This window comes from Struthio camelus, chromosome 1 (assembly GCF_040807025.1).
Source record: "Struthio camelus isolate bStrCam1 chromosome 1, bStrCam1.hap1, whole genome shotgun sequence".
NCBI classification, from domain to species: domain Eukaryota; kingdom Metazoa; phylum Chordata; class Aves; order Struthioniformes; family Struthionidae; genus Struthio; species Struthio camelus.
Window position 1 is genome coordinate 7,889,015 of NC_090942.1, and position 22,204 is coordinate 7,911,218.

General features: G+C 39.8%; 1 protein-coding gene across 10 annotated transcripts in view; it reads right to left on the reverse strand.

The window, feature by feature from the left end:
• Window positions 1-22,204, reverse strand: part of SEPHS1 (selenophosphate synthetase 1) — a 27,019-nt gene continuing 4,815 nt past the window's right edge. For 6 of the 10 annotated variants that reach the window (XM_068916258.1, XM_068916681.1, XM_009680463.2 and 3 more), the window contains 7 exons: window positions 20,202-20,305; window positions 15,661-15,768; window positions 14,645-14,799; window positions 13,787-13,877; window positions 10,161-10,260; window positions 8,396-8,608; window positions 1-2,849 (listed from right to left, as the gene is read on the reverse strand). In XM_068916258.1, coding sequence (XP_068772359.1) covers window positions 2,635-2,849; window positions 8,396-8,608; window positions 10,161-10,260; window positions 13,787-13,877; window positions 14,645-14,799; window positions 15,661-15,768; window positions 20,202-20,305 — 986 coding nt within the window. In that variant the 3' untranslated portion in view covers window positions 1-2,634. The remainder of the gene's footprint in view (window positions 2,850-8,395; window positions 8,609-10,160; window positions 10,261-13,786; window positions 13,878-14,644; window positions 14,800-15,660; window positions 15,769-20,201; window positions 20,306-22,204) is intronic. The other 4 variants (XM_068916525.1, XM_068916910.1, XM_068916603.1 and 1 more) reach the window with 2 other exon arrangements.

Consider the following 22,204-nt stretch of genomic DNA (forward strand, 5'->3'; position numbering starts at 1 on the left):
TTCTTGTCATGAAAGGTTTTAATAATATTACAACTTGACTGTTGTAAATTTTCACTCACCTTACTCATTAAACTACCTTCCTCCACACATCCTTATCCTTAAAGATAAACAAGGTTTGAATGTTAGAAGATTTAGCAAACAAGAAGCGTTCGTTTCACAACTGGCATAACAGGTAAAAAAAACCCCAGCATCTACAAAACAGTACATTTACATTTTCCTGCTCAGTGTCAGCTTCTTGTACACAGCTAGAACCAGTTGAAAATAGATCTTTGTAACAAGTGCTTTCACATAACAGTACCCAACTGTTTTTTGTACATTTTATCTAGTGAGGGTTTTCAAATCTCATTAGATAATTTACATAGTGACAATCTTGTCCATGACCACAAAGAAAAATCAACAAAAGCCAGCTCCACAGTTTTGTATCAGCATACAAGCAATACAATGATTTTATATCAGAATACAGAGCAAATTTCACAAAAAGTCAGGAAAAAAGAATTAGGTTAGTATTTTTTGGACAGACAATTGGGTTTGGATGCTTTGTTTTGGGGCTCAGAACCGCTGCAAAAAAAAAAAAAAAACCCACTAACAATTATTTTTATTCAGTTTTTTAAGCAAAGTCAAAAACTCAGTTACCGCTTTGAGGTTTTATTGCTAACAAAAAACTCTGACACCAGGATACTTCTTTCTAAGAAAAGGAGGATCACTTTTAAGCTACCCACAAGAGAAAAACTCCAGCTTTCCAAAAGGTGTCTGTACAGAACACTACTGAGTGGAAAAACAATGATCCAAGTTTTATCAGAGACTTAGAAATTACCAGAGACTGGAAATTTAAGCCTTGCATGATGCACAGGACAGGTTCCTTTCTAGTGACTCATTTATTCATAGACAGAAGCCCTTGTCTTTCTTGCTGGAAGCAGTAATCATTAGCAGAGATTTCTTCTATTCCTTGGCCTCAATTTCAGAGTTAACATCAAAATATCTGGGAAACACATTTAAAGGGAGTTGGTTCAGTGAAACACACTACAGTCTATCCAGCAGGAGAACTGCATGGTATGTCTTGACTCCCATGGGTTTGTAAAGCAGAGCTAGGCAAAGCAGAGTTAGCAGTGAATGTGCTGCAGTTGGGCAGATTAACCTACCATTGGGGAAAAGATGGATTTCACCATTCGTTCCGTTTACATGGTTGGTCACAAACCCTTCTCTAGGTTATAGCAGGCAGAGTCTTCTGACTTACAGAGGAAACAATACAAAACCATCACATACTTTGCGAAGATAAGTGAAATAAACAAAATAAAGTGGACAATATAACCTGCTTGTCCAGAACTTCAGCGTGCAGCCAGAGATATTCTAGATAACCACTGGACATCATAGCTTGCAGAATTGACCAAAGGAGTAATAGCAACTATCAATAGTATAACTACACTTACCATTTAAAAAAAAAAAAAAAAAAAAAAAAAAGGAAGGGTGGGGGAGGAGGGGAACCAAAAAAACAAAAGAAAATAGCTGTAATTCAGGTAGTAATCAAAAAAGTTCATGCACTTATACAAGAGCAATAAAAAAAATTAAATATTTATTTTGAATAACAGGCTTAAGTTCAAGCTGCAATGTTGGCAATGTAGATTTTAAACACAGATCACAAAAGCGTGCACAAAAATGTATCTGAGCAAATAACAAAATAATGCTAAGAATTATACTAAACAGCTGCTGATTTTAAAGAAACAAAAAAGGCTTGTAATCACTATACAAAATATAAAATGTATTAAACACTACCATCCACGGAACAGGTTTATTTTAGTTTGATTATATTTAAAAATTATTTGTGTAGTTATTTATATAGTGAATTGTAAATGAATATTATACAGTAACCTCCTTTTGGTCTGCAAAACCTTTGTTGCACTAAAGCACATCCAATCACATTGCAAAAAAAAATTTTTTTTTCCTTACTATCAATAAAGAAAACAATCATTGATAATACAGTAAATATTGTCAGGTCTACAAATAATGAAACTAAAAAAAAATGACTCCTCTGACTCTGAAGCGCTTTCCATGCAAAGTCAGCACTTGCTTGTTTAAAAAGAGTGCACTACCAAGCAGTGTCCAGGGTTGTAGAAGCTCTCGGTAAGATTAAACCTTACAAAAATCAAAAGATCGAATGCAACCATGCAACCCTCTTACTACTGGGTATACCCACTGTGTCACTTATCAATTTATTGCCTTTCCAGAATATCATTCAAGGCATCAAAATTAGACTTATGATAAATATACATATAATGAAAGGACACAAACTGCTATTTGACACTACTACTGGTAATGTCTGTGCTACGTGAAAGCACCTTTAAAAAGAGCCTATGCGGCAAGAGATAAGTGTCTAAAGATTCAAAATGAATCAACAGTATTGGATAACAATATAATTCTCAACTCAGAAGCTGCCTCAAGATTAGGTGCATCTTCAGTTAATGTAACAGGAAAAAAAGGCAATGGATTTTATTTTATTAATTGTATCCACTCATAAACTGACCTAAGGCCACCAGATGTGCAGACACAACAAGTTTTCTTTTCTTTTTTACAGTTCTTTAAATTGTAGGATGATAAAGGAATAGATCTATTTAAAAACAAACAGCTATTTCATCTACATTAAGAGGTGGCACCAGGTGTTGGGTTCACATTTTGAGTGGCCACCTGTGGTGCAACTTCAATGATTCGTGGTTTGTCTATAATTCTGGCCGTGCGGTTGCCCTTCTCTACAATGCCAATAATCCAGGCTTGGTGACCCTCGCCATATTTTGGAGACTTGATCTCAGCACAGAAACGTGCTGCCTGTTCTCGTGGTAAACAGATGAGGAGGCCTCCTGCAAAGAAAAAGCAGAGCATTAACCGTCTGATTACAGAGCATTTCAACCTTGATCTGCCAAACCCCTATTAAGGCAAGTACTTGGTGACTTCAGCCCATTCTATCAGACTGCAGGACTCCGAGAGAAGACACGTTGGAAGTCTGAGCTCTCACTTCACAGAAAGTTTGTTCTTGAATTCAGTGTTAGCATGCATGTAAATGAAGCTAAATACACACAAAAGATGCTGGCGAAAAGACATCACACTGATGCCAACAAATGACATCCTGAAACAACACTGGCATTGTAAACTTCTAACAGAGGATTGCAAAGTGCCTCTACAAAAAGTGTACACAAACATTTTGAATTAAGGTCATATTCAGATACCTATAACCACATACTGGTAGCAGCTGATTCTGCAGGTAATCCCATTGACTGCTATGAAATCATTCATCAAAATAGGGACTGTTAGAAGTAAATGCAAGAGTCGGAAAATTAAACACAGGCTCGATCCTGTGTTCCCAGCGATAGCCAGTCCCTTGGACCCCTTTGCTAATAGGGATTTTCTAATCTACTGCCTTTCCCATAAGGCTTTCTTTCTCACAGAGACAACTCCAAAAATACTTCATCTACTAATGAACGCTTTTCTGAAGCGGCACAATAACCAGTTAGCAAGGCTGCCATTGACTTACTAAATCTATGAACACCTCCATTCTAAGAACGTCAAAGCACTGAAAAAGAAGATTTTGCAAGAGAAGTACTAAAAAGAGTTTCACTGCCAGCTCTGGTGTAAACTTCCAAGGGACCCTGGATAAGTTGTTAAATGTTTTAGTGCCCTCTCCCCTTTATTACTAAGAGTTTTTTTTTGTATTTCTTACCTTGTTTAGATTTATGCTGTGTTGCCTATGTGTGAAGCACTGCTCCACAGAACAGTAAACTCATCTGCAGATGCCTAGTTAAGCCTCAAACGTTACACGTAAACAGTATTTACAGCTCTTGCCTGTACACTCTGCTGTATTCCAACAGAGAGCAGCCTTTCAACTCTTCCTTAGGGAACGTCAACATACCATCTCTCACTGGAAAAATGTCTGGAGAATCCTGTTAGGATAAATGTACTCTATTGCCTGTAATTTAAGCACATGCTGACAATTGCCTACTCTTTATTAAGAGGAGAGTGGTAATATTGGAGCATCCACGAGCTATTTGACCCAAAGTCTTCTTGTCTCAGTGAAGGGCAGCAGGCCAGCAGCACAGCCTCACCTGCTTGGAAATTGGGCCATCAGCTCCAAACCAAACTTGGAAGCAAAGCGCCATCTACTGAGCCAGCTGCCCTGCTCAGCTCACTGCCCTCGCATCCCTGCACCTTAGCGGCATTTAAACAGTTCCCAAGCACTTTGGATACCTTTATTATGTGGAAACCGCTTTTCCAAGCAAACTACAAGAGAGAGGTCGTGACTAAAGACACTTAATTTAAAGCTGTGAGAAGAAGCAGCTATTGAACGTTCAGGATAAGTTAGAGAGATATATGTAAGCATGAAAATTATTTTTTAGGTTTTGTATGGAGTAAATGAGTGTGCCATCCATAAAGATGCCTAGCTATGACAGACATATCAGAACATACCAACTTCCAGGTACCTCCATCAAGAAATCAGAACCATGAAAGATAGTGTTTAAGCTCTTTCAGATATAACAGAGAAATCAACTGCAAAGGAATTAAGTACCGTTCCCATGGAAGACTCTAAATCAAATTGAAGAATATCTTATGTCACAGTGCGAGTGAGTCAGGGAAGAGGTTTAAATGATAGTGCAGAGAATTTACTAACCAGTCAGATGGGAGGAGTCAAAGCATTGCAGAGAAAATGAAATAAGGAAGAGCAAGAGAATAGCCTTCACTCATTATCTTCCCCCCTACACTCATTCTACAGTTTTTATCAATTATACGTACACCCTCTTACATTCTTTAGCAAGATCAGAAAACCATGCCAAATGCAAGTTTCCAATCAAAAAATACGTCCCACTTGACTGCCGCATCCCATGCTTTGATCAATAACTTTTAATAAAGGCTGTATGCTACTCTCGATCAGTACCAGGATACCTGTCTGCAGGAATTATATTTCTCTGGTAGGTTGACCAGTCTGTTTAACTCTTTGGGTAAGTCCTAAGGTTTTCCCGCTATGTTACTAGCATTCCTAGCTGCTCTGAGCAATTTTTGTCCCATAGACAATGGCAAGAAGCCTTCACCTGTGCAAGGTTACAGCCACCAAGAATCTGACTTGCTGCAATGTGCTATGGAAAACAAAGCACATCTTTTCCGTAGGAAACAAAAGCAGCAGTGCTATTCTGCACTAAGGCAAGCAGCATTTCCTGGTGAACCAAGTGTCCAGCAGCAGGGACCAGTATCAGTATACCAGCTGTACCAGTAGCATTAGTGGTGTACCATTAGCCACCACTGAAGACAAAATAAACAGGCCGCAGACTGCATGAACAAATGGCCTTGGCAACTTGAGAATTCATTGCTTGCTTCCCAACTTCTGGGTTGAAAGGAAGCAGATACTGCCATCTGTCCTGGTTTACATTTCTAAAAAATATAAGGTTTTTTTTGTTAACAGATTTTGACCATCACCATTTTTAACTGTTGTAGTGCAAGCAGAGAACTGAATACAGAAAACTACAAAAGCACAGACTAGACTAGACAAAGCTTTCCAATGAAGAGGAGAAATGCAAACAGTTCCACAAATCAAAACCAAGTGCTCTTGCTTCTGCTACTGCCTCTATCATAATGGCTAATAAAAGGATGAGGTGCCTTTCCTCTACTCAGGCACCAAAACAGCCCCTCTATTCTATTCATCTGCTTATTTTCATGAAATGTGCAGAAACATTGCATCTTTCGAGATTCCTCTACTACATAAAACAGGTTGGCTGACATTAGTCAACAGCTTCAAAAGTTGTTAGAAGAGGACCGAAAGAAACATATGCATGCTTGACTATCCCATACAGAGTGGTATTTCTGCAAGTAGCCAGTCTAACAAACAGAATTAAAGTGATTGGAAACATCCTCCAGACTGCAACTTGAACCATTAGCAAAAGAGTTACCTAGAAGATAGCACAAAATCATTTAAAATTTGAGTTTTAAGAAAATAAACTATAAGCAACTGTGTCTGGAAGATGGAAAGATCTCTTATGTCATCTTTTCCAACACTGACTTTTGTCAACAGGTGCCCAGTAAACGCTCATCAGAAAAAACAGGAGTCTTAAAACCATTCAAATCCTTTTCCAGAAAACTGCTCACTGCCCGCCTGCTCCACTCTGCTGGAAAACATTTGCTCACAAACTAAGAAGCTACAGACATAGCATTTCTCAACGTTTAAGACAAGAGACTAAAGATATATCTATATGATAACATGAACAGCCCTGAGGAGCTACCCTAAAAGGCATCCTCACAAGTGGATCTCCAGCTGCAGCAATGCACATGCTTGTCTCCATACGTACCAACCCCAGGATGTGAAGCGTGCAAATAGCATGGGTCTGAACGCTATATAGCCATCTCAGCACACTATGCCCAAGCTAATATAGACTGCTGCACAGTGTCAAGCTATTTAGTTAAGCATAAAGCTATATAACTGCACTCCCATAGGCTTTCAGACCAGACCTAACACGTCCAAGTGGCTATGGATCTCTGTCTAATATTTGGCAGACACTACCCTGTAACAATTCCCTATAGCCATCTCTAATATCAGAAATGCAACACCGATGAAATCAAATATACATGTTTTGAGGCACCCAAAGCTCACAAATAACTGAACGTGTTCTGCTGTTTTTTTAATCAACATCTACATATGTTGAAAGGTAAGCCTTTCAGAGTTTCAAAGACATCTCTTGCTCGCATTCCCAAGTGGAAGCATCTAGTTTATGTTCCAAGTCAACTGTTTTCCACTGTCAAACACTTGGAGCAATGCATATCACTGCACTGTTTTACACTCTTTCAAGGAAAAGCCAGCATCAGCACAGGGTGCAGGATGGACTGCTCTGGAAACTCAAGGGCAGCTAAGCTATTCCCTTGCCAACTGCTCCACAGCCCTCTGCCAGAGACACTCACCTGAAAGAGCACCTTGTGAGTAAGGCAGTTTCAGCTCTGTGTCGATGCTATTTTGTCCTTTTTGCAAATGATAACAAACGCCACTAAGGCGGTGCTATTTGGCACTCTGGTCACATGGACTCCTAGGTAGTAAGAGCTAGTCTGATGCTAACAAACTTGTTCACACAGCTTGCCAAATTGTCACCAGATATTTCTGGTCTCTGCTGATTGAAGCTGGATTTGAACTGCTGAAAGGGTTCACATCCCATATCCTATTACACAGCATCTGAGCTATACAGTCTCTCTAGGACAGAGTGCTTAAACACAGATGGCTAAGGAACAATTCAACAGATCACAGCAAGTTGTGTATTCACTAGGGGAAAAGTTTATGGCTCTCACTGCGATGCTTCTTTCCAGATCTTCAGACTGTTTTGCTACATGGGGCCCCCTCTGTTGTGAGCTGCAGAGAACTCGGATAATACTTCTGGAGAGCGGGAAGGGGATGGGGGAAGGAGATAAGAGAAGACGACAGATTTGTTGCTCTATCTCCTCCTTTTCCCAAAGAGGAAGAAGAGTGAGATTAAAGAAGAAAAAAATGGAACAAAATAGAAGATTCAAGAGGAAAATGAAGTACAGAGACTTCCTGCAGAAGAAAGTATTTATTCAAGTAGGCTAGATGACCTATATTTAAGTTCACAAGTAAGACAATGTTCAAATGCAACATCTTTTTTTTTTTTTTTAAAACCAACTGATGACTGTTTAAATGCTTACCTGAAATGAACTCTAAATTAACGGTCTGATTCTCAGTACATTTTTGTCATGTCTGTATTCATTGTCACTACAAACGGCAGCTTTACTGGACAGACCGCTAAAGTAACGAACGGGTCAGAGACCAAATCCTTTTCTTGCTGCTAGTCACAATCCCTTAAAGCCTGTTTTCATAAAAACGTGAGGAAAAAAAAAAAAGACTATATTCTTGATGTCTGTGTGCAGCGGACAGAGAAGGCCAGCATCTTTGAGACTGCCCGTTCAGCACTAAACTTCACACATATTTATAATGAGAAACACAGCACTCATTTGATTGGCAAACCTATGTGAGTGGTTTTACTTTTGAGAAAACTCAGTGTCAGCTGCGCTGGGATATTCAGATGCTCACTGTTCTGTAGTTAACCTCTGAGAGAAAAGTAGGTTTCAAAGAACAATCATGGAATTCTAATTGCAAAATGTTCCAGATATTCAACACAGCAAGGGTTTCTATAATATAGTTTTCCACAAGGAAGGAGAAGGCATTCCAAATAGGATGGTGCTTTGGAAATTAGGCTGAAGAAGTTCACAATGAACAGTGGTATGGCTAACGTTCGTTAGCTTGACAATACAAACCAACTATGATTTTGAATGCAACGCAAGCCATTTGTGGCTGTACATCTGAAATGGTATTAGATTCTGATGTGGAGGTGTAGGGAACACAGAAGGAGGCAAAAGTGTCACTCACCTGAAGTCTCTGGACAAGTCCCATGCATGAGGCCAAACATATTGCCACAAGCCTTACTGACGGCAGCCATCTTAGCAAGAACAGGAAGGTTATGGATAACAAAGGACACCTCATTTCGCTGCTGTTTGGCAAGGTTTTGTGCATGCCCCAGGATTCCAAATCCCGTGATGTCCGTAGCTGCATGTGCATTGAAAGTGTGCATGAGTCCAGCAGCTTCAAAACAAGGGAAAAACATCAGTTAGTGCAATGCTTCAACAATATAGTGCATAGCTGAAGTGATCCGAATCAGGTTTGCTGACCGTTTAAATAAAAAGAATTAAATCTCAAATTAAAAAAAAAAACAAAAACACAGGCTGGAAGGCAACTGGAATTCACCAGTACTGCATGTAACCTTTTGAAAATTCAACTTGTATTTAAGGTATTAAATCATGCTGAAAATCCAGTATCAAAAGTTATAAGTATGCTCTATTAGACATGTGCTACTAATTTATACTAGCAGTCTAACAAACAGGGGTGTACTCCAGATTCAAACTTCCCAAAAGTTTAGTTTTGAGCTCAGCTTTGCTTCTTTAACAGCAAAGACCAGATTCATACTGGGTCAGTTTGTTCACATCTCTTTCCCTGCCGCTCCACAAAAAGGTCACAGCAGAACTTAAGTTCTGGACGCTTAAGTTAAGAGCTTAAGAACAAAGCACGGAGGCTGTGGGGGGAGGGAGCAGATCTGGTGGATGGACAGGCACAGCCAGCCCAAAGTCCCAGCCTCTCCACCTATGCATTCATGGAATTCTTGGGTATTTGCAACTGCAGAGCCCAGGCTGGGGGAAAGGCACCTCTGTATGCAGGACAATAGCTCCAGTTAAGAATATTTAAGTGCTCTTAAAGGTGGCTGACAAAAGAGTGGAGATAAACAAAACCAAGAATGTTCTGCTCTTCTTTGGTGCTCCTCAATACATAAGCAGGACCCAAAAGAGTTCTTTTCCATAAGACAATCCTAGTCATTTATTTTTCCTGGAAGCCTTTGTGAAAGAATGAAAAAAAAAGAGTGGGATGACATAACAAATACCAAAGGAAATCTGAATAAATGGGAGAAGGGATAGTTAACTATCTCTGTCCCTTCAACTGAGGACTAAGAAAATATTTAATTCAGTTCTAGGCTCCTCCAAAGACATGTTGGCCCAAGAAGGAAAATCTTGGCTTAACATTTCTAGGGTAAAAGCAGAACCTTCCCCCTCCAAACACTAAAAGAAAGAAAGAAAAAAGAAAAGAAACCACATGCTACATTTTCCACATTTGGGGAAGCACAAAACAGTAAAAAAAAAAAAAATTTGAAACATAAAAATGAAGAACTTTTGCTTTACTATTCTATTCCCAATTTTTTTAAACCTTACTGCAGTCAGACCTTCAAGAGTTCTCTAAGAACAGAAGGGGAAAAAAAAGTCAAACAAATCCAATATATTTCCCTTTAAAGCATCCTCTAACTCATTCGGATGTTACTTGCTGCACTCATATGAGTCATAATCATCTCCAGCAGCATTTGTGCTTCTGCTATATAATTAAAAGAGGGCGTTTGATTTTAATTTATTTGCTTCACAAACACTGAACAGCAGAAAGATGGGTCAGAAGGAGGGGATAAAGCAGCTGTGTTATATTTCCGAACAGCAGAGAAATGAAGTTAAGTATGCATTTGGGTGGAAAAAAAATCCTACTCCTCCTCCCCTAAGCCAACTCTCCTCCCAAAACACATGCACACACACACACTTCTTACCTGTTCTGTTGAGTCTTGCCATATTCATCATTGCTTCCTGGTATGCTAGTTCTACATCTTCCTGCGTTACCACTAGCTTGATTTTATTCCATTTTTCTGGCTAATGGATGAAAGAAAGATGATTCCCTTACGTTTTCATCTGCATGTTTTAAAGCACACCCTTACCACTTAAAAAAAACAAAACAAAACAAAAAACCATACATACACACACAAAAACCAGAACCCTTCATCCAAAATACACTTGTACCATTTTTTCTGCTCAGTTTAGAGAGGGGCAAAAGGGCAAAGTCAGAGTGTTTTATTTGGAGGTCCTGAAGCTGAATGAATGTCCGTCTTACTCAGCTCTACCTAAGTAAAGTTCCTTTAAAGATCTATCAGGCATTAAGCACCTCACATCTCCCTCTCAGTGGTGGGGTGGAGTGGAGTGGAATAACCTACCCTATGTAAACAACTCCTTTGAGGCAACTTCCTGGCTTGAACTCTGCAGCCAAACAAAAAGAATTTTGTTGCTGGATGTTGAGATCTGTAATCTGACTTCTTTCTTTTTAAAGAGAAAATTTTTGATTCTGTGGACACTTTGATGGAGAAAGGTTACTGATACATGGAAGTCCAGCTCTGAGGAGTATACACTAAGGCAGTGCGTGCTCACTCCAGTGACACACCAGTGAGGATTAGGGGAGTCTCGAACTTCCTTTACAGTTTAAAATCAGCCAACTACACTTCCTTTTACCCATTCTCCAATGTCTTTTATGGATTCATGCCTCCATCATATGCTATATGGATGCTTTTCATCCCAAAAGTGTCTCAGAACAATTTTGGAAATAGTACCTTATAAAAAGCAATCATTTCATTCATAGTTGAAGATAATCCGCATCCAGAATGAAACAAAGCAACCATTTAATTGCTAAGAGCAACAACACAAACTGGTTTAATTTTCCTTTTTTTTTTTTTCCTCTCTTTTTTTGCAATGAAAATAAAATTATCAGTAAATAAAAACAGGATTTTTAAAGCCACAGCATCACACTTCTAATCCACAAGATACATACATAGGACAAAATTCTTAACCAAAGGTGCCAAATCTGCAAGAATCTGCACATGATGCTGGACTGGGATATGAACTCATCACAGAGGCTCTTATCTTTAATAAATGAGCACTGACTTCAAGTGGTGTAAGAGAGAATCCAGAAGAACTGAGCAGAGGGGAAAGGGATTGGACAACCATGATACATTTTGGGTAGGAACCAGCTCAATCTAATTTCAGAAGGTCTGGTCTTCTTCTTACACTTCCTTGATCTTTACAAATAACGCAAGATTTATTTTTATATAAATGAGAAAAGAGCAAGGAAAAAAAATAAGTGAGGCTATTACAGGGAGGACAGAGTACAAATTATTCTTACCCCAGGTAAAACGGAACAATTCTCTTGCCTAGTTTTCAAAAAAGGTCTTTAGACTGATCACAGGATGGAGACAGTTCGGATGATGGGAATGGAAATCACCACAAATGAGGTGGAAAGCAAAACTGAAAGCTGAGACTAGGAGGACCACAAGCGCAGATAGGCTGGAACTTAGATGTAAATTCCTCACTGCTATAGCAATCAAGAGGGAGGGAACAAAGGCAAAAAAACCTGACAAAAATTCCTTAACACCTTGTAAAAGAAACCTTAGATTTCTGAATGGGAAGGGTATATCACAGCAGGGACTAAAAAACCTTTTCTGTAAGAGGTACATCAGAGCAACCCCTTTATGCTTTTAAACTGAAAGAGCGAAAGGCAAAGGGCTGCTAGTTCCAAAATGTGGACTAGCCTAGTCATTCTACATCAGACTGGCAGCTGGAGCCACAAACAGTTTCATCATCCAGGTATGTCCCTGACCTGGTCTTCTGGGGTCCCTAGGGAGCCTAGCTCCCTGGAGACTTTGCAGGCTCTCCTTTCGCCCTGTCCAGCTGCTACTGCCAGCAGCATAGCTGGGGCTTGGCTGCAAAAATGCCTGCAGCAACTGGGCAGGGAGGACAAATTTTACCTCCATTTAGATTCTCCTTCCATAAGCAGCTCTTGCAGGCCTCTTGCCACGGTTCTGTCTTTCACGAGTAACCAGGAACTCATTTGCTACTCCTCTGTGTTTAAATACTTCAGCCTTTTTTATTTTTAAATTTGTTCTGGAGCCACAAATCTCTACACTCTAGTTTTCCCTTCTTGCCTATGCATAAACGTACTGTACCATGTATCCTCTCCCAAATACTTTTCAATACAAAGTCAAATTCCTTACTGAGGCTTGATTTACAAGCAGCTTTGTGATGGGTAATTCTAGTTTTATTTTCCCTCCTCTTTCAAAAAAAAAAAAAAAAAAAAGAAGAAAGCTAAAGAACAAGGCAACACAACTACTCAGAAATTTTCCTATCACAATCAAAGATATATGCTGTTTACATATAACAGAAGGATTGATTTCCTTGCTGCCCCCATTTTTCAGACCAGAAAGTGTTTGTGGTTGACAGTCAAGGAAATTAGAAAAACCTGAAATATGTGGAAATTCAGAATATCCTTAATTTGCAAGTCTGTTTGTCAGTACAACAAGAGATACGTTGAGAAGTGAGATTATGGCCAAAAACCATACTATAAAAAGGGTATCTTGTTGTTTCACTTTTGCTCCTCAATGATTTTCATATCAAGATTATCTGAGGCCCTGATCCTTATATCTGATTGGAAAATGCAGGATTCTGCAGCCCCACAGGTCAAAACTGCTAGGCCAGATCCTGTTGAGGAGGAAACAAATAAATACCTTTTTCTAGTTGTTCCCACTTCAGACTCCAATGAAGGCTCAAGTTGGTTCTCTCCCCACTTTTGCTAACACAGACTTTGGAACCAGAATTCATCTGACAATTTAGTGGCCAACAGCCAAGATAAAGTAGATTTGAGCTCACTCCTCTGCCAGTCTATTGGCTCAGTAGTCACACAAGTAGTAAAGATGCATCTTTTTAAAATGTAAACTGAGTAGTTATAATTCTGAAGACATACTCCTGGGAGCCAGACAATGTAAGCAGATGCCAATTTTAGAGTTACTTCTTACTTCAGTAGTTTCATTTTTGCCTGAAGTAACAGATGGAAATATGTCTACACACATAATGCCACCAGAAATATTCTTACTGAACGCACAGAGCAATACATGTGAAATGTAGAGATATTTCCATATACGCAAGCAGAAAGCCCGTGAACACAGACAGCAACCCTGGCCTAACCGACATCAGTAAGCTCTTGCCAATTACTTTGGCAGGTGGAGAAGGGCATAATTTCACCCAGGGTGTTTATCTGTTGTTCTGTTAGTCAACAATTCTATTTATTACAGCAGCGCCTAAAAATTACCAAAAATTAGACCCAATTAAGTTGGGCTCGGTATAAACACAAAATAGCAAACTGTCTTCATTCCAGGAGTTTTCCATGTAAGAAGATGAGGCTGACATACCAAGCAGGAAGGAGGGAGGGAGGGTTGGTAAATCATTCCCAACTGAGCCCTCAATGTACTTGTAACACTACTGAACTTTCCCATTCTAAGGCTTTGGGGAAATGGGGAAGGTCTCCTTTAACTCACACTCCTCTTCCCTATTTCTTTTTTTTTTTTGGCAGTTTACTCACAATATCTAGCCACTGGTGGACAGCTACAGCCACTTGAGTTCCCAAGGGTTTAGTTAATACAAGCACATCTCCTGGCACTGCATTGTCTGGCCTGAAAACAAAGAATTCATATATTAATTAGGGAGTGAAATTCACACATTATTAGGAATAAGCGCTGACAATTCACAGACCCATATATTTTGTTGTGCAATTTAAAAAACCCAACTAATTGCAGAATCACCCTCTGGGATTCATTGCCATGGGGTATTATTACGCAAAAAAGCTGCAAACTTATTTAAAAGTGCTAACCTTTCTTTCAAATGATAAAACAATGCTTGCAGTCAGACACACACAAAACTACATTTTTTCTATCCATTTATTTTAGCCATAAGATAGGATAGGAAATAAATCTGACTTATCTTTGTTATTCAAGGCATAAGATAATAATCAGCTAGGATCAGGAACAAATTCCTTCCTAGAGCGTAATATGCCACAGTGGGACATTCAAGACTGGCTACTGTTAAATGGCCAGAACGCTGTAGTTAGCCATTAACAGGATAACTGGGACATGGTTTAAAACGTACATATAAATATGATAAAAAAAATTACGTCTCAAGCAGTCTTTAATACCTTCTAAGGTTAGAAGCTTAACTCCTCTCAAAAGGAGAACAGGATCACAAGACATTGGGGGAAAAAAAAAAAATAAAAGGACACCTAAACACGTACGAGATGTGGCACCCATTTACGCTAAGAACAAATGCAAGCAGGAGAAAGTACTGCTTTATTCAGCAAAAGAAAGAGCACAATATGGTATTTACAGGATTTTTTTAATGTAACCCTTCAGACCAGTGCCTTTGATTGTTTAGTGATTTAACTTACATTATAAATTCATTAGGCTGACAGACTGTCGTGGCCACTCCTCCTAAAACAATCCAGGGATTTAACACTGTTTGGCCACCAGTAACAGATGTTCCTGCCTCTTCTGCTGCATCTTTGAAACCCTGGATAATTAAAGGCATCACTTTGTCTCTTTCCTAGAGATCAAAACAGAAGTCAGAGTTCCATATACAGCAGCGTTACTCATTTCAAGACTGGTCCAGGGCCTTAATTGCTCAAGTCAATCCCCTGATGGCAAGCATTCATGACAGAAAAGCCAGCCTTAGGAAGAAGTTAGTCTCCTGAAAATGTTATGCTATCCCATAGAGTTACGGTTTTACAGCTCCTTGTAAAATGCTGAAGAAACATTATCGAAAAGGTCACATGAAAGTAAAGAAGTCAGAGTTCTGGAAACCCGGAACAACTATCCTCCTCTTGTAATCAGGTACAGCCACAGCAACGCAGTGCAATACGGCAAAGTTAAATCAAGCTGCATTTGGCTTCCACTAACCTGCAAAATTTCAAGTCACTCCCTTCTAAGAAGAAACAGCCCTTCTTCGCTAAAGCAAACAAACATGCTGGTCACTTCCAGAAAAAATAAATAAATAAAAAAAGAAGAAAAGCAATCTATTTTAGTTGCTTTTGCTTCAAAGAGATGTTACAAAGCTGAGATAAGAAAACCCAAAGCATTTGTCCAGATTCTTACATCAACTGGTAGTCCGCTGCTGCCTTGGGACAACGTTCTCCTGAGCTGACAGGAGTAGGGACACCATTTTGGTGCAGTTGAAGATATTAGTAGAAGATTAAGATGACACAGAAAACTGAAATTTTAGCAAGTGACCTCAGAAAGCTTATGAAGCAAGAACCGCACCATGAACTGGGGCATTCAGTAAAGCCATCTCTTTAGCTTCTTGCTTAAAAGGGCCCAAACTGTGAGGAGAAAGTACACTGAAGAGAATACATTATGGCACATATAGCTGTTTTGGCCCTTACTTCAAAAGCAAGTGCCAAAATCTTACCCTATCTGTCATTTTATTGCTGATTCCAAGGAGCATCAACATGTTGTCGCATTCTGTAACCCCCATGGCATAAAGGTCACTTAGGACATTGGCACACGCTATCCGTCCCTGAAAAAGAAAGAAAAAAATCTGGAGGACTGTTTCTGTATATTTAGACAAACACCTGCCAAAACCAAAGCTTCTGACATGAGGCTGTACTCTGAGAAAACTTCTTATTCCATAGGCTCCTACACATGGACGCCCAAAGATGTGACATAATTCATTTCATGTAGTGTGTCCATCTAGGAGTCTTGTCTAGAACAGATATCTGTTCCCTTCACAGTTAATAAAAGAATTTATCCTAGCTGTCTTGGTCAAAGCTTTCTCTCACTGGCTATACAGGGGTTTCTTACAAAGAGTTTAGACCAGATTCCTAATTTCAGAGGCTAAAGTTAGGCAAGACAAAGTCCAACTTTGATAACAAGCTCAGCTTGCTTAAACTGATACGTTCCTTTTAACTTAATTCCAGCACAGAACTGTACAGCACTGATGGTGGAGACTATAGCCCGTTAATTTACAACTGCTAAGGAGCTACTCTAAAAAGCTTATAGTGCTTCCAAATACCGTAGTCTTTTTCTGTTAGGATGTCAGCAAGAGGCTGTCTACAGAAGGCAGCATATGCTGGGAATAGTAGAGCTCAGGGCTCTCAGATGCTGGCCTTGTCACCACTTCAGAGCACCCACACCTGCTGAGGGGAGGTGTGCACTTATTCAGGTGACAGAATAAGGCTGAGTTTCCCTAGAGCAAAGGCATTTTAATTAACATCTGTGTGAGAACAACTCCGTTAACAAAAATTTCTCCAAGAGGCCTAATCTCCTATTAGAGGGTCCTCTGGAGAATTCTTGAAGCTGATGGAACTGAGAAGGGTTCACTTGGGTCACATGAGCTTAGCTACTCTAATTTTGCTAAACTAATGGATCCAAGTTAATCTGCAAGCCAAGTTCTGCCAGGGTGCGGACACAGCAGAGATGAGACACCAAGTTTCCCGATGAAGATGTAGAAATTCCTGACGAAGGATGTGCGCTAAGGGATGCCAAAATGATTGTAAAGTACAGAACAATTTCTGTTGTGTCAGTCTGGAAGACACCACACACTTCATTCAAGTTATTCCAGGTTTACAGCTGCAGAACCGCAATCAGAATCTGGTTCTATGATTTTAAGTCTGTGTTTTTTTTTATAAAGTCCAGAGGCAAAGTCACCATGATAAAAACAACAGTACGCTTATTCAACACAACTGGGATCAAAGAAATACGGCTCAGTTGGAAGACGACTGAAAAAGGAAAAAAAAAAAAGGCACATTTCTGCCATCTCCAAAAAACACAGTGAAGTACAATGCAGTTTTTCATAAATTCAAGAGCTTCCATTGGCGTCAGGGCAACATATTATATATTTGGAACTGGAATATTATTTAATAATTTAAATCTTAAAGAATTAAGAGAGAAGAATGAGCTGTGTAGCGCGTGGTCTGATGAATATCTACTGCTAAGTTTATAGAGGTTAAGGACACTGAAGTCTGTCGTTTCCCATTTCTGCAAAGGGACTATCAAACTCTTGAGAACTATCTTCAGTATTTACCAAGCTAGCTTCTTGCTTATGCCCTCTTAGGAATCATAGATAAGTTTTTAAAACCACAATGACAACAGCTCTCTATTCTAGTAGTCAGAGGTCAGCCTAACTCTAGTTTTGCCCACTGACAGCATAGATACAAATCCAGGAAGCGCAGGTCTCGAGTCTGAAGTAGCAGAGGGAACAATGCATGATTTGCCAACACTGACAGACACGACAGGACTCAAACCAGGTTTAGTCTAGCTGTGTCCCCACATTTCACTGAAATCTCACTGAAACACAAGAAACTACTTAGGATACTAATAACTCCACTCAGTCTGGAGTGGAGAGTCTTCAAAAAGCTTTACTTAGGATACTAATAACTCCACTCAGTCTGGAGTGGAGAGTCTTCAAAAAGCATCAAAATATTCCCTGCAGTGGAAGGGAAAAAGAACCCCTCTCCCCACCCCGACCAGCTAATTTCCTGCTCCTATACTCAAAACAGGCATCTCTAAAAGGAGGCCATATAAGGCCTATTACTAACACGGCTTGATACTTATTATGAAACCCATTCTCAATTTCTTACAACTTTTCCAATCACAAACCATTTAAACTTAAGTCCTATGCTGGATACAAGTATTACAGCTGTACATCACAGGGATGTGTCGGACAACACAGATCACCTCTTTTCAAGAACAAAGCTGAAGGGAAAGGGAAAGGAAATAGGAGGGTTTTTTCCCCCTATAACCAGGGAACTTCATTTTAAAATACCCTTTGTCAGTCTATGACTGTCTGTTCTCCAAAGTAAAAACCTGAAGTTCAGCAGGGTCCACATGCATTTTTTTTCTACCTTAGAGTCCAGCTTTGCACTTTCTACTTTCCCTCCTTGCTTCCTTTTTTCCACCCGACTGGGAAGAAAAATCAGATAAGGAGCTGCACGTGGACACTGTGCACAGAGAGGGGAAGAAACTCTGAAACAGAGAATACATCCCCAAAACCAGACTAGAATGGACTAGCAAAAGGGCGAGAAGTAGAGAGTGGAATTGTGATAGTAACAGGCATGGGAGGGGGAGGACTAGGCTAAAAACAGGGAAAGAAGCAGTTGGAGAAACAGGGCAGAAGCAGTCAGGCTTGGAAAGAACAGAGTTTAGAGCACACTCCTTTACGCAGCCTGGGCACAAACTCGGAATTCCCAAGTTTCACCATTCCTCCGCTCTTAAGAAGAGTCCATAAGCCCCCTGGCAAATTATTTTTGTCTCCTTTCCAACTAGTGTTGGTCCACACAGAGAATGGCAATCTATGCCCCCAGTTACTTTAGTCCTCAAGTGAGAGAGGCCTGAACAGGGGATCCAGCAGTTCCAACCCTGCTGATAATCACTGCGGGTATCGGCAAGAAGCCATATGACATAATCCCTTTTCCAGTTAGCTTTTAAGAAATACACACAAGCAAACAGATTAAGAAATGGCAAGCCATTGCATTAAAAAGAACATTGATAAGAATGAAAAGTGAAGCACTTGAGAGTTCGGAAATGCCAAAGTTACGGTTTCTGGTGCATGTGGATCACAGTGCAGACTTTATCCGAGATGCAGCTACTGAGGTTGGACTAAGGCCAAATTTACATTCCACTCCTACCACATTGGCCTAAACCTCATCTGTGCACAAAACCAGCTATCCACTACTGCAGCATCTCAACTCCCTTGTATCCCTCAACAAGACAACCCGCCCCCTTCACTATAGCCTTTTCATACGCTCCCTTACAAGTATTTGTTACAAGATGAGAAAGGAGAGTTTCTTAGCTGATGAAGGTGAACGCGTTCTCCAACAATAGGGATTTCTTTTCTGGCCCCTCTCAAGCTCCCACATGATGTTAAAGCAAGTCATTTCAATCAAATTTCCCAGGAGAGCTCAGCCTGAGATCTTGGCCACTTGGTATGCAGAAAGAGAGCTCTGCTGGAACAGGTATCAAAGAATCTGTGCATACATACATGCAAGCATAACACCTGGTCAAGCATGGCAAAAAAAATGAGTAGGTCCCAACCTCAAAGTGAGTGTCCAAAACTTACCTGACAGAGAGGGGTCTCACAGAACAAGCAACAAAATAATAAAAAGCATGCAATCATATAAACTGAAATAAAACAACGCTTTAATGAAAAGCGGTTGCATTAAAATCACGGACAACATGAATTCTAGCATTTCTCAACTTTCATTTAACTAACACTTACTGTGGAATTCCTTACAGCCTTACAAAGATCTTTTTTTAACATGCATTTGTTTTCCCATCACTTTCCCTTCAAGTCGATACTGATCGTCGCCACACCTAACACCACATGGAACTGTCCACTGAGATGGACGGAATGAAACATGGGCACAGAAAGAACCATAGTCAAAGACTACACTACTTTGCACAAGTCATAGAATTTTAACTTATCCATCTGCAAAGTGGAAATATCACAATGGAAAAACCGGCACTCACAAAGCACCCTGAAGTTGCCAGATGCTATTGCCAGCTACGGTCATCTAGGCTTTTCCAGTTTTAACATGTTACCTGGTTATTTCAGAACCTCAAAAAAGGCCAATTACAATGAGGTTCTCCTCGTAAGAGAAGTTTACTCTCTACTGCTTCACAGACAGCTCTTTTTTCCCCCCCTTTTGTGCTTTTCAAGCCAAAGCCCACAGATCAACAGATGGAAGGAGCTTTGAATTAAAGGCAGCAGTCCTCCCTACTTTCACCTACACAGAGCAACACTGCAGCATTACTGGCCAACATAGAAAGGATTACAGGATGAAAGACGATGCCTATCCCTCTTCATGTGTACTTGGAAAGATACTGCATGCAGCTAATCAAACAATTAGTATTGCATATCAAGAACAAACAGTCAAAGTTTCCTTCAGACTGCTAAGTGAGAAGCACAAATGAAATCAGCAATACATCTATCAGTAAGTTTAGCCAACTTACCATCATATAAGGATCATCCACAATAGGATAAATATAATCTGTTGTCTGGACTAACGACAAACCTCCATGTCTTAATGGAATAACACATGTGTCCATCCCAATTCCTGCAAAGACATAAATCCATCCGTGAGGTGAGTAATTTTGCCCTTGATTATCTGTTGTTCTAAGCAAGAGAACTTATAAAACTTGCCTGTGAAATACAACTCAATGCTGCCTAAACAAACATGGCAAATTTCCTGCCGTAGAGAAAGTATATAGCACAAATAAAAGGAAAACCAACCAAAGAATGAAAACTCGTGTTTGGAACGTGTAAACAGCTGAAAGCTACAACGTCCTACAGCTTGGTGCAATATAATAGCACGTTGCTTTCATCTGTATGTACATTTAAAATTAAGAGGAACTGCATAAACTTATGTTATGAAAAGTAGACAGGTTTTCCTATTATTCCCATCTCAACAAAAACACAGTGACAGTTTTTAAAAGGACATAGCCTCTCATAAAAGCCATCTCCTCCTCACTTCAGAAGGAACAAGAACGGCACAATCACTGCTTAGGCCCCTGGTGAAAGATGATTCACCCACTTGGAACTTGTGCAACTGTATTAATCTTTCCTTATTTCTGTGAGGCTGAAATGGGGCAAGATGATCTGCTAGACAGGAAAACTCATTTGAGAAAACCACAATACCACACTAAGAGCAGTCTTCTCTGGTGATGGATATTTCAAACAGAATAAGCAATATTAAAATCTGTAGGCATTTGCTGTGATGCAAGAGCCTGCACAACAGCAGCAGGTGACCAACTATAACATGCTAACTGACCCATGCCACCTGTTAACAGGCTCTTCCTTGCAGCAATGGTAGGCAGCTTACCTCATTCCTGTGGGGTGAGAGCAAGACACCTAGAATTACTTTGTATATACCACAGGGCAAGAGTCTTCCTACAAGCACTTTTCAGGGAGTAGATGCCACATAGTAATTTTTCCCAATGTATTTGCAAAACACTCTACGCAACAAGAGCTACAAGCCAGTATTTGGCAGTGTCCTGTACAGGACTGGAGCTAGTTGCTAGCATCTGAGCTCCCAGCGAGGACATGGAGCAGCAGGCCTGCTACGTAGCAGGCAAAGAGGTGGAGGCTTACCAAGGCAAAGATCTGGCCAAAGAAAAGAAGGGATACTGAAGAAAGCTCATGAGTGGTAATTTAGGGTTGCTCACCCTCCACAGAAGCTAGCAAGTTATTATGCATATCCGGGACTTCCGAGGAAATGCTCATAAGCACTTACGGAGAAGTAGCTCGTATACATTAGCCATTTAGCCCTCACTTCACCTAATCATGTAAAGTTTTCAATAAATTTACAGCAAAAGTGCTGTTTGACAGAATCTCCAAGGAGCCATCATTGTCTTTCTGGTGCTAATTTTCTCTTCCTCAAAGAAAAAAAAAAAAAAAAAAAAAAAGGACTTCTTAAATAAGGGAATCTGTTCAGAGGGGTGTTTGATTTTCACAGTTAATAACAGCTCAGAGAATTAATGCCCAAACTTGCAATTTCTTACTCATGGATATACTCATACCCATTTTTAAGAATGCCCTGGATAATGCCACTTGTAGAACACTAAAAATTAGTGAGGCTGAGTTTGTCATTGATAATTCCCCTCCTAATTGCATCTCAAAAGCACAGCGCACACATATAGGCCATGAAGTTAACTGACTACCCTTTTTAAACACAAAGCATCAGAGCAAGTAACAACAAATGAACCTGAAGATATGTTTGTTAAAGGAATACTCACCATAAAAAAAAAAAAAAACTTTTAAAGACTTGAATTTTCCACTTTCTATTACTGACAGATTTCCTGTCACATAATATCACACCTGTTTAGTGATGGCATTAGACTACGTTTTACCTTTTCATATGGCTGGAGAAGAAAAATCTATTAGCAGTTCCATTACTGTTTAGAGCCTGTAAGTTTATTTTTAGAAAAGCTAGAAAAATAAATCTAAAACAAAACAT